Consider the following 14,071-nt stretch of genomic DNA (forward strand, 5'->3'; position numbering starts at 1 on the left):
AAACTCATAGATACAGGGAACAGATTTGGCAGTTGTCCGTGGTGGGGTTTGGGGGTGGGTCAAACGGTTGAGGGGGTCAAAAGGTGTAAACTTCCAGTTATATGATAAATATGCCCTGGGGATATAAGGCATGGTGTCTGTTGTATATCTGAAAGTTATTAAAAGAGTAGACCTTAAAGTTCTCATCACAAGAAAAAAAACTGTAATTATGTGAGGTGATAGATGTTAACTAAACTTACTGCGGTGATCATTTGGCAAATATACATACACCAAATCATTATGTTGTGCACCTTGGATTAATACAATGCTATTTATCACTTATATCTCAAGAAAATGGGGGGAGGGGGTTGCCACATAGAGAATGAGCTTTGGTTTAAATAAATGTCAGGAGAATAGTCAAAATGCAGGCAAAGATCATTGAAGTCAGGTGCTTGTAAAGCTCCCATTTTTCTATTACCTCTCTACTGAAACCATTCTACACTGCGTGTGCAACCAGATGATTGTTTTCTCTTATGATTTAACTTGGAGAACCTCCTCACTATATTATTATAAGGTTCTTTTTCTTCTTCTTCCCTCAGTGTTAAACATCACAAGCCTAGGGCCAACGCACAGTTAACCTGGGAGGTTACTAACTTCCTAAAGTAAATACCTTTTTATCCATAGCATCTCATCCTCTATGACAGGGGTCCCCAACCCCCGGGCCACGGACCGCTACTGGTCATGGCCTGCTAGAAACCGTGCCGCATAGCAGGAGAGGAGTGGCGGGCAAGCGAGCGAAGCTTCATCTGTATTTACAGCCGCTCCCCATCGCTCGCATTACCGCCTGAGCTCCACCTCGTGTCAGATCAGCAGCGGCATTAGATTCTCATAGGAGCGCGAACCCTACTGTGAACTGCGCATGCGAGGGATCTAGGTTGCCTGCTCCTTATGAGAATCTAATGCCTGATGACCTGAAGGGGAGCTGAGGCGCTGATGCTAGCGCTGGGGAGCGGCTGCAAATGCAGACCATCATTAGCAGAGGTTTGACTGCACAGAGACCATAATAAATCAACTGCTTGCAGACTCATTTCAAAACCCTATCAGTGAGTGGCAAGTGAAAACAAGCTCCCACTGACTCTGCATTATGGAGAGTTGCATAATTATTTCATTATATATCACAATGTAATAATAACAGAAATAACAATAAAGTAGAAATAAATAATAGAAATAATAATAAAATGCACAATAAATGTGCTGTGCTTGAATCATCTCGAAACCATCCCCCCACCCCCCAACCCCTGGTCCGGGGAAAAACTTTCTTCCACGAAACCGGTCCCTGGTGCCAAAAAGGCTGGGGACCGCTGCTCTGCGAGATGTCTAAAATAACAGCATAAAAAAGAAACATATTCTTTTATCTATAAAGGAAATGATGTTATCTGGCAATCTGCTCTCCAGAAAACTCTAGAAAGTCAATATTCAATAAGTATTAATTGAATGCCTGTTATTGCCAGACAAGACAGAGTGACTTTTCGTGTTAGTTTACACTGCTCCTTGCTGACTTAAGACTAATAAAGTAGATTTGAAGACAAAGAATATTCCTGGAAAATAAAGAGGGACATTTCATAATGACAGGGAGGTCAGTTTATCAAGAGTATACAACAATCAAAAATGGGTGTGCAAATAATAACAGAGCTTCAAAATACATGAAGCAAAAATTGAGAATTCAAAGGACAAATAGAATAATTCCAATTATACCTGGAGATTTGAATACTCCTCTCTCAGCATTTAATAGACTGCCCCCCACCCCCCTGCCAATTTTTAGTAAAGTCATAGGAGATCTGAACAACCCTGTCAGCCACCTGGACCTATCAATGTTTATAGAAGACTGTGTGCAATAACTAAAGAATATCATTCTTTTCAAGAGCACATGGTAAGTTCACCAAGATGATCATTTTCTGGGCCGTAAAGCATAAGTCTGAGAAATGATTACATCTAGTAAGGCTCATACTTTGCTGGTACACATGGTGTTTTTAAAAATTTTTACACACAAAACATTATTTATGTTCTTAAGTTTGATAAGGCAAATCATCAACTTCAAAAGCTTGAAATTTTGTTAAGAAAATCTGTTCTCTGTAGAATTAGCAAGTAAAGCGGATAGCAAGTCAAGACTTGGGCAATGTTTTAGGGATCACTCATGCATTTCTTTAGGTAAAACCTTTATAATATAATTATATTCACAGCACATTTTAGAAAACTTGAAATACTCTACCATAGAAACTCCAGCTGTGGCCAGCTAATTGCAACTGCACTTTGTTAAACCAACGACTGTTAATATTTTAGTGCAGTAAGATCAATAGTGCAATAATTTAAGAAAAAATCGGTAGCATTTGAACACTTGTTAGGAGTTAAATTCTATTGTGGGAGAAGAGAAAGGAGAACGGAGACTCAGGAACAAGGTCATGTGAAGGTGGCTCATTTCTCAGTCTCCTGGTGAGGTTACCTATGGGCCATGTTTCCTATGACACCAACGGGGCTGGGCTTCCTGCTGAGGCCTGCACAGAAGCTCCTGTGTTCTGCCAGAACAGACGAGGCAGCTTCACACTGGGGGAGGAGCCTGCTGAACTGCATTCAGCTCCTGCGTGGCCCCAACAGGCTCCACGATGCCCAGCTCCACCGCCCCCCCACTAGCGTGTAGTGTAGATAAAGAGAATAGCACACGGACTTGCTCAGCTGCAGCGTTGTCTGGCGTGCGGGGTTCAAAGAGCTTTTTTTTAAATTGGAGTATAATTGCTTTACAAGGTTGTGTTAGTTTCTGCTGTACAGCGAAGTGAATCAGCTATAGGTATACACATATCCCCTCCCCCTTGGACCTCCCTCCCACGTCTGCCATCCCACCCATCTAGGTCACCAGTGAGCACCAAGCTGCGCTCCCTGTGCTATACAGCAGGTTCCCACTGGCTATCTGTTTTACACATGGTAGTGTATTTATGTCAATCCTAATCTCCCAATTCATCCCACACCCCTTTCTCCACCCCCTGTGTCCACACGCCCGTCCTCTACTTCTGTGCAGATGGACCTAGAGTCTGTCATACAGAGTGAAGTAAGTCAGAAAGAGAAAAGCAAATACTGTATATTAATGCACGTATGTGGAATCTAGAAAAATGGTACGGATGAACCTCTTTGCAGGGCAGGAATAGAGACCCAAAGAGCTTTGTGGTTGGCATCACGCATTTCAGCTTCTTTCACAGCCTCAGGATAAAGCCACATGGAAAGCTTCCCGTCTTCACAGTGCACGCCTCTTTCCACAACTTACCTCATTGCTCTCCTCGGCTGTGTTTGCAGCGAGAGGTCTACACGACCCTCATCATTTTAAGGAGGGTGACACCAAGACACAGACTCTTCAGGAAGAAACAACTCCAGAAGAGTGAGATCGCCAATAAGCACGGGCAGTGAATCCAGGGGTGCAAGGCCACCAATACGTGTGAACTTACTCATCATAATTATTATTTTTTCTAAGAAAAGGATTTCCTCAGTCAAACCTCCAGGGCATCGGATCAAAGAGAGATACTCACGCAGCTGGACTATATTTTCTAGCCAATTGGCCTGGAAAGGAGAATCTAGACAGTGTCCTGGCAACCGTTTAACACGGCAGCAATCCATAAAAGAGGGAAAAAGAACTCTGTAGACCGACTTTTTAAAAAGCCTTCTTTTGCTTCTTTATTTCTCTTTATTTATAAGGACAGTTTGGGGGTAATATCCAAGCTCTAGGGGTTGTCCAGGGTAGGCACTCTGGAAGAATTACTGACCCTGAGAATGCAGAGCACTCTTCTATAGACAGAAACTAAAGGTTTTAGTCCACAGTACAGGTTTTTTGTTTTAAGACTATATACTTTAACTTATCATAAAAAGTATATCCCAAACCTACTGGCAGAGTATCTGATCAATTTTCTATTTCCAGTTTGATGTAAGTCACTATAAACCTTACCAGGACACTGTAATATCATGCTAGACAGAGCAGTTTATAAATAAAATAACAACAGGAGAAATTTATCAATAGTTACATGCCCTGGAAGTTCTCCCAAAAATGCATAAAAGAAATTATAAAAGTGACTATTAACACACAACAAGAAAAAAAAGCCCCAAACCCCAAAGCCCACTATGTCAGAAGCATAGCAATACACACAGGAATCAGGTGAAATGAGAAGGCAGAGAGCACACCAAGGATTTAGTGAATTACAGAGAACAAGGCGTGAGATGATCATGTGAAAAAAAGTGACGGCAAACAAACAGAAGGCATGTCTGTAGTTAAGGAGAGCCGTTTCTCACCGTGCTGAACAAATGGCTGCTCTAGGAGCACGTGGACGGCTATGCCCATATGCCCTCCTCCTCGTCCTACGGGACGGCAGAGACCCCAGAGCAGCGTGGGAACGAAAAGAGCTGGTTAGTATTCAAAACAGAGACACAAGCACACTGTAGCAGCAGCAAACAGTCTCTAACCTCCTGACCCTTTTTACATGAGGCTCTGACTCGTAATTAGTTTGTCACTGTACTTCCAGCCTTCCGACCTCTCCGAGACGCTCTCTCTATCCACTGCTGGATCTGGGCAACATTATCAAGTGGGAGGCTTTTCTTTATTTTTTGCCTTTTCCTCAACCTTTCCCCATTCCTGTTTGCCTCCCACTACTGCGAGGTATCCAATTCCTTGTATGTATTAGCGAAACCTGTTTCAAGGAAAGGATCTAGTACTCGTCTTATACACACTGGCATAAACTTAATGCCAGGTATCGAGAAGCAGGCAGAACAAGCAAAGTGATGTCTGGCAGAGGGACAGACTGCTGACATCAGGCAGACGGCTCTCCATTCTGCCTGCGTCAAAGATTGTACTGCTTTCCCTCTAAAATATAAGGCCTGCCGCAACTGGCTAGGAAATGTCATCAAACCATGACTATACCATCCGAATCTTAGAACAAAATTGCATTTTCGATATTATTGCTGCTTTCACCTGCAATATTTCTTTTTCTTCTCCTAAGACAAAGCTATGCTATCATTTGGAGGAGATGCTCAGTGGGGGAGTTTTCCTTGACTCTTTAGTCATATGGATGTAATTACTTAACTATTATTTTTCTCCCTCAGCTGTATATTTTAAGATTGAGTGTGATGGAGATGTTGAAATCTGACTTTTGGCAATGGGATATGAGGTAATCTGTTCACTACTCTCCCCCATCCATCATATTCAAGATCTTGGGAGAGTTTCCTTCTTCCAAAAAAACTGGCATTGAATATGGTTCCCCTTCAGGCTGACTCATCACTGCCTCTTTTGCATTGATGAGAAGTTGAAGGCAACAATTTAAGAATGACATAGATGGAGGGATCCACCAAGGAAATGGGAGCGAAGAAACTAAGTTTCAATCTTCACGTCTACTAGGTGATGAGCAGAGATCTTAAAATTTGCAGTTAAATAATATTCAATAGTTATTACCGTTACACTGCACTGTGCGTGCCTCACTGAGCTTACAAGGAGAGTTTTGTTTTTCTACTGAGGCACTGTTTCTTAAATAAGAAAAGCAGGACAGTTACAAATTAGTGAGTATCTCTGAGAAGATTAAATTTTTTTCTCGTCTCAAGGATTCTTTAGTGTCCTCAAATCTGCTGAGTATCTCCTCTTAAAATATTCAGAATCATGTACCACCTTCCTCTATAGAAACTGACTCTGTGTTACAAAAAAAAAAAAGTTTTCAGAAACTGATTATTTTTATTTTTCTAACTTGTACCCCAGAATCTGTAATGTGCTAGTACAAAATACATCAAAATAAAAGCATACTGGTTTTCACAAGACAATCAAAAGCAGTCTTACCTGGTCTGGGGAGGGTTTATGATTGGTTTGACTGGAATGGGAGGATCTGAAGTGGTCATCCTCATAATTGTCAGCCATGAGCTTCATCCGATTTTGTGTCTAAGAGGAAATGATGCATAAGGTTAAATTTAGGTAAAATTTCTGTGACACACTGCAAAGTAACAAGTGCCTTAAGAATGTCCTAAGAAAGGATAAAACGAATCCTGTCCGAAATAAAATAAGTTAAACATAGGATTTCTGAGGATATTGGGGGAAGAAAGTTTAAACACTATTATGGACTGAACTGGGTCCCCTCAAAATTCATGTTGAGGCCCTGACCCCCAAGCCGACTGTGTCTGCAGACAGCCTTTAGGAGATAAATTAGGGTTCAATGAGGTCATAAGGTGGGGCCCTAATCTGATGGGACTGCGGCCCTGTAAGAAGAGGAAGCGGGAGATGAGTCCCCCTGCCACATGGGGACACGGTGAGGAGGAGGTCTCCGTGAGCCAGGAAGAGGGCTCTCCCAGGAACCAAGGCAGCTGGCACCTTGATCTGGGACTTCCCAGCCTCCAGAATGGTGAGAAAATAAATTTCTGTTGTTTAAGTCACTCAGTCTATGGTATTTTGTTATGGCAGCCCGAGCAGGCTAAGACAAGCACCTAAATTTCCACAGGAATTCTGGAGGGAGGAGTAACCTCCCTAAATTAAGCACTTTATTGCAGGGCTTGTTTTTATTTTTTAAAATAAGGATTGGATTATACTACATATAGGACAGAACTCTGCTAACTCTATTTTTTCACTTCATGATATCAATATATAGGACCCATCTTTCCAGGTTACCATAAAATTACTCACCCTTTTTAACAACTATTCCATTTGGGAGGGGGTGTTATATAACATACAGACCACAAATATTGGGGGAAAAGTTATCATTATCTGTAAATGAAATCATTATATACCTAGAAAATCCAAGAAAATCAACTGAAAAACGATTACAATTTACAATAAAGTTCAGCAAGGTGATCAGACAGAAGCTATATATTAAAATTCAATAGCTTTTCTTTACACCACCAATAAACAATTCAGGTTTTGGAAATGAATCGAAGATTCTGAAATCCTTCTCTTCAACCCTAGACCAGAAGAGGATTATTATCCCACTGCCTCTTCTCCATGTTCACCAAAATGGAGGACTGGATTGGTAATTCTGTGTGCTTGGTTAATTTAAAACCCAGGTGAATGTAATATATATATATGTATAAAACATTTTAGAGAATTCCCTTTGCAAAGCAAGCAATTCAGAAAATGCACGGTACAAACACTATGAATAAAATCAAACAGCAATATTGTTAAAACCTGAAGTTTTAAAAGCATTAAAAATACATTTGTTAACATTATATGATTCAAAAATGTTCACTGTAGATTATCTAAAACACAAAAAGAAAAAAGAAAAATTACCTGTAAATCCCTCTAACCAGTGATAATCATTGTTAATATTTAGGTGCACCTGTTCAGCCTCTTCCCTATGAACATAAAAAGCAGCATGCTTTTCCGATTTATTCTCTATTTCTGCTACGATATGGTATTTTTTAAATTGCTATATCTTATGGTATATTTTGATATCTGGTAGGACATGTTGTCCTTCTCTACCAATTCTGCTTTGTCAGAATCTGATCGGGTATCTTTGACACATTTTCTTTTCTAGATGAATTTAAAACATTTTGTCTAGTTCCATAAAAAAGTTTAGAGAGATTTTTCTTCGGTATTTTTTCACATAATGATGCCTGAGCAAGGGTAGGGCCAAAGTGCCTGGGCCTGAATTCTAGTTCTGCCTCTTACCAGCTAGCTCAGCTGGGGCAAGCTACTCGGAGCCTCAATTTCCTCACCTTTAAAATGAGAATAACAATACCTTCTCCCCATAAGACCGTTGTTAGGATTAACCAAGTTAATACAAGCTCTTAGAAAGGTGCGTGGCATACAATCAACACCCAATAAATTTCAGCTATCACCATCGTTATGAACATTTCTTTTCATGTCGTTAAGTCTAAAACCGAACTTTAACTGGCTGCATAGCATTCAGTTGAATAGATGTTTAACAAGTCCCATATTGCTGGGCATTTGAGCTCCTTACATTTTCACCTAGTAATATATGAACATTTCTAAGCCAGTTCCTCCCTCCAGGATATAATGACAGCAGAAAAAATACTTATCAAGAAATTGTCTGTGATATCAAATTTCTCTTTTCTGAGATGACTTACAGGGACCTTGAAAATATGTAGGGCACTCTTTCTTATGTCAAGCCGTACTTATGACAAATGGAGAGTCGTCTGCAAGGCAGCTCTGGGGAAGTGTGAGGGAGAGAGCAAAGGGCAAAGGGGCGCGCCGGAAAGTGACAACATGCTGCACCTCACTCACTTTCACGTGGGTAAGAAACATTTCCCCGTGGACTTTAGTAGGACCCTGCAGCAAAAGTACACGTGGATAGTTATTATCTTAGAACATAACACGCAGTCTTTAATGCCTGATACCGAGTGTGAGTTCAAAATCTTAGAAAAGAACTAATAAAGCACATGCAAATCCACTTTCAAGGCAGGATGTATCTCAAGTATTCCTCAGGAATGAGAATGAAAGCCTCGCACAAGAACTGATCACAGGAGACAGATAAGACCACAGGTTACTTATTTGATCCATGTAAGTGAATGAAGAAATAGTCCTAAGAACGTCTCCATTTCTGAAAGACATGAGGTTTATCAAAGTTTAGCTAGTGTTCCCAGGTCAAATATTCATTAATTTGGTGTGAAGTCTGTTTCCTGCACAGTCAGAAGTTGAGCACTAAGTATCGGACAGCTCGCAGCACAGTAGATATTATACAGATCATATAAACGACACTCTGCTCAAGAATCTCTTGTTCTACGCTCTTCTTAAGACTAAGACCAGCAAGCATGGAAGGTACTTTATATCCAAATATTTTCCCTCTTGAACCATGCCACGTGCATGTGCAGAGAGCCGAACTCCCATGGTCCCATGACATGAAGAATAAAGTTGTTTGAAGGAAGGAAGGAGAAAAAAAAAAAGGACAGGAGGAAACTTGCTGAGATAAACTTTTTAAGCTGTAAACGCATATCTGTGTATATAGGTATACACACCCTCCCAGAGGAAAAGTTCATCGTTTATTCTGTTAATCTTTTCTTTTAGGACTAAGATGTCAATGCTCAAAAAAGGTGGTACAGAAACTATATGTTTCACAGAAAAATAGTTAGGCTAAGAAACAGTACATGTTGGTTATTCAAACCCAGGTATTAAAAGAAAAGGTTGGAATTCTGATCAGAGTTACCTGGTTGTTCACTAATCTTTCCTTTTTGGTTTCTGATAACGCTATTAACCTACCTAAATGAGTTTTAGAAAAACTACTACTTAGAAATATTCTGAGATATTTTAGAAAACATATCATAAATAAGTCTTAACCTAACTAGCATTATTTCCAATTATAATTATCTTTAAGAAAGCATTAAAATTATTTCTGCCTAATTTGTTAAACTTTAGAAATCATTTTATTATAGTGAATTTTAATTAAACTTTAATTTGCTATTTTGGTATTTGATATACAAAATGAGAAAAGCATAATCTTCATCATTTTCAGGTGGGTCGGACTCTGTTGGTTATAAACTTAGCAAAATTTCAACAAATTACCTAAGAGCTTTATTTTAAACTTCATTTCATGAAAAAGTATAAGTAGTCATTAATTATTCTATTTTTTAGTTTTTTTTTTGTTTGTTTGTTTTTTTTTTGCAGAACATGGGCCTCTCACTGTTGTGGCCTCTCCCGTTGCGGAGCACAGGCTCTGGACACGCAGGCTTAGCGGCCATGGCTCACAGGCCCAGCCGCTCCGCGGCATGTGGGATCTTCCCGGACCGGGGCACGAACCCGTGTCCCCTGCATCGGCAGGCGGACTCTTAACCACTGCGCCACCAGGGAAGCCCCATTAATTATTCTTGAGTTGTTCATTTTATACACACTTGACTGAAGATTATCCTTCTAGCTGGGAAAGCTCCTTTTCCACTGGTTGGAACAGCTTTGGGGGGACTCCCGTGAAGCAGTGTGGTAGGCAGGGGATGGCAACTAGATTAGAGGAGACAACTGTGCTGAATTTAGCCCGACAGCAGTCATGGTCAGACTACCTTCACATCCTATTTATTTTCTCAGCTGGAGTGCAAGGTCTAATAGAAAAGTGTGCTTCCTACTGACTTAGTTTTGCTTTTTAAAGAAATCAGTGAGACAGTTTAATTTTGGTCCTGATTAGGACCAAAATGTGGAAGGAATAACCACCCTGTGCATTCTGTGTACAGTAGCAGACTTTCTGTGTCCTTCTGACACGACATTACTCTTGCATTCTGGCAAACATGCGCTAAGCTCGTCTTGTACATTTCTTGCCCCAGATCTGGAATCAGCTGGTTTACCAAAGAGCTCATTCATTCAGTGGGACAGGAGCGGGTGCTGGGTGCTCAGTGCTGCTGGATTACTGCTTTCTGGTTGTTTCAGTTGAGAGGTAGGAAAAACTTTCTTTCTTATTAAGAGGGAGAAAATTATAAATTAACAGTGATATTTTCAATTTAGATTTAAGATTCTAGATCTGCATCTTAAAGAATAAGTTCTTACTTCTTTGATTTTATACTTTATATATCTTTTTTCCTCTTATGCTGAAAAACCTTGGTTCCTAACAATAATGACATAATTACTTTTTATTTGCTTTATCCATCAATTTAATTCTTTGAAAATACCAATACCAACGTAATCACTATCAATATGCCTTCAGAATGAACTTTAAAATTTCTCTGCATTATTTTTTCTTCTCATTGGAGTGTATCTTACTGAGAATGTACAGAGAAAAATCTGTAATATATAAGGTTAGTTGAACTAATTCTCTGCTGTATGTGCTATGCAACAATTTAATAAATAACTAGATTCATTTCTTTCAGTTTGTTTACAAAATTCAGGAATTGCTTTCCCCTCTTTCTGATGTAATTTTATTTTTCATTATGTAAAACATCCATATGATTCTAGAGTCAAAACTATATAACGAGGTACTTTCAGAGAAGACTTGCTTTCAATCCTGCCTTCTCTATCCTATTCCCTTCCTCTTTTCATAGGAAATTTTTGGTGTAAATTTTAAATTTACCTTTAAATTGTTCTTTATGTAACGGTAAGCAAGCATACACTCTCACAAACATTTATGAATTTACCCACTTTTCTCACATAAGTAGAATATTAAATACATCTTCTTTTTCTACATCTATTCTGCATCTTGCTTTTTCATTTAACAACATATTCAAGTAGTCACTTCATGACAACAGAGGTGCTTCCCACTCCCTTCTACAGCTGCACAGTACCCTACTCCATTGGATGCATTATAATTGATTCAACCAGTATCCCACTGTTGGGTATCTGAGTTATTTCTAATCTACTGCTACTACAAATATTGTAGCAAACACTATAGCAGCACACACGGAATTACCTTGTATATGTGTTATTTTGTAATTTTGAAAATGTGTCTTTGGGACAGATTCCTAGAAGCTTCACTTCCGGGTCAAAAAGTGAAAACATAGGTAAGTAATTTTATTACATGTTGCCAAATTCCCTCCACAGGAGGTGTGCATTTTGCGCTCCCACCAGTAGAGTTTTACGAGTGTGTGACATGCGCAGCCCTGTCAACTGAATATGCTGTTAAACCCTTCCTTGATTTTGGCCAAATAGCACCTCAGTTTGACTTTATCTTAATGTGAGTGTGGTCGGGCATGTATTCATGTTTAGAGACTATCTACATTTCTTCCCCATGATCTTCCGTTCCTATCTTTTGACTATTCCCCCCACCCCCCATTAAGCTGTTGTCTTCTTCTCCATTTTTAGGAATGCTCTTTTTTGGGATATCAGCTCTTGGTGACGTAAGCTGCAATTTCTCTTCTGAAGTCTGACACCTGTCTTAATTTTCAGAGCTCACCCTCTCAACTACGACACTATCCTGTATCCACTGTTCTTCCTTCTGATCCTTATACTTCCTCTCTTTAGTTGTTTTAAAATCTTCAAGAAAATATTGCCCGTCTAGGATCTTAAGTCTTCAGAGAAGTAATCTCCTCTGTTACATCCTCCTCGTTGTGGACTGACTGTGAGCTCATCCTAAGGGTCACCTGTTTTTTTCCATGGGAATATTGTGATGTCTGGGCTGCTGAAGGATCCCAGCAGTGATACTGTAATTGCTTCTGCTAGGCTCTAATGGGGCATACATTTTTATTCTAATGTTTCAGGTAGGAGCTTCCCACGCCCAGTGGCAGTATCAATTTGTACTCTAAATCTGCTGGAGATACAGGCTTCAGAATTCTGACATCTTATAAGGGACCTGGGGTTCCTTCCCAAGGTCACGGCAGAGAAAAGCTTTTCTCATCTACCGGTGGTAAAGGTTTGACTCAATTAGTCATATTTCCTTTCCCTTGAATGGCACTCGTCTGACTGTCCCATCTCGCGGCAGAAGTTCAGTTCCAGGTCCCCAGTTCATGTCATCCTAAAGTCCCGCCTTCTTTCCCTGTGCGGGCACTAAAACCCAGCCCCAGCCCTAACTGGTCAGACTGGTCATAATGCCCAGGGCTGCTGCTGCTTCAGTTCACACCCCTCTTTGCTTCTGACACCTGCAGATTTTTTCTGTCAATTGAGCTCAATCATGCATCACAAATTCTGAGAGGGGATTAACGCTTATCCAGTATCTTCAGGTTTGGAACAAAAGGATTTCAGTGTTATCTGGAACCTCTGTCAGATTCTAATAATCTGTCTACATGTCTTTTCTTCCCATGGATTGTGAGTCTGTGAGGGCTGGGACAAAGACTCATTCACCCGTGTATCAACCTAGTAACTAGTAAACTTGCCAGTATACATACATATATATATACACACACACACACACATATACACACACACACACATATACACACACACATATACACACACATACATACATACATATATACACACACATATATACACACACATACATACATATATACACACACATATATATACACACACATATATACATACACACATATACATACACACATATATACACACACATATATACACACACATACATATATACACGCACATACATATACACACACATACATATATACACACACATATATACACACATACATATATATACACACATATATACACGCACACATACATATATACACAACACATACATACATATATAAATGTATATATACACATACATATATACACACATACATATACACACACACATACATATACACACATACACACATATACACACACATACATATATACACACATATACATACATATATATACACACACATACATATATATACACATACATATATACACGCACATACATATATACACACACATATATACACACACATACATACACGCACACATACATATATACACACATATATACACACACATATACATATATACATGTATATACACACATATATACACACATACACATACACATACATATATACACATACTATATATGTATATATACACACATATATATGTATATATACATATATATGTATATATACACACACATATATACACACACGCATATATATACACACATACATATCTATATAGACACACACATATATACACATACATACATACATATACACACATACATATACATACACACATATACACACACATATACACATATATACACATGCATATATACACACATACATATCTATATAGACACACACATATATATACTCACACATATATACACATACATACATATATACACACACATACATATATACACACATATACACACATACATATATACACACATATATACACACATATACACACATATATACACACACATACATATATACACACACATACATATATACACATACATATATACACACATACATATATACACACACATATATACACACACATGTGTGTGTATATATATACATATGTGTGTGTGTGTGTGTATATATATATATATTCCTTAACATATGTTTGTCAAATTCAAGAATCTATATTCCATGGTTGTTACATTTGGGATTATATTTTATTATTGTTCCAGCAATGAGCTTCATATTTTGAAAGCTTTTTCTATGAAATTACCTTTATTAAATAATGCTCTTTTCCATTTGTATTAATTAAAAATAGATATACTTACCAAACACAATTGCTCATAAC

General features: G+C 38.9%; 1 protein-coding gene across 16 annotated transcripts in view; it reads right to left on the minus strand.

Moving 5' to 3' along the window:
* Window positions 1-14,071, minus strand: part of ERC1 (ELKS/RAB6-interacting/CAST family member 1) — a 387,721-nt gene that overhangs the window by 53,116 nt on the left and 320,534 nt on the right. For all 16 annotated transcript variants that reach the window (XM_089919955.1, XM_089919951.1, XM_089919954.1 and 13 more), the window contains one exon: window positions 5,834-5,932. In XM_089919955.1, the coding sequence (XP_089776081.1) occupies window positions 5,834-5,932 (99 nt within the window). The remainder of the gene's footprint in view (window positions 1-5,833; window positions 5,933-14,071) is intronic.

Source organism: Delphinapterus leucas, chromosome 11 (assembly GCF_059928025.1).
Source record: "Delphinapterus leucas isolate spDelLeu-1000000601 "Yukka" chromosome 11, BTC_Dleu_Yukka2, whole genome shotgun sequence".
Classification (NCBI taxonomy): Eukaryota; Metazoa; Chordata; class Mammalia; order Artiodactyla; family Monodontidae; genus Delphinapterus; species Delphinapterus leucas.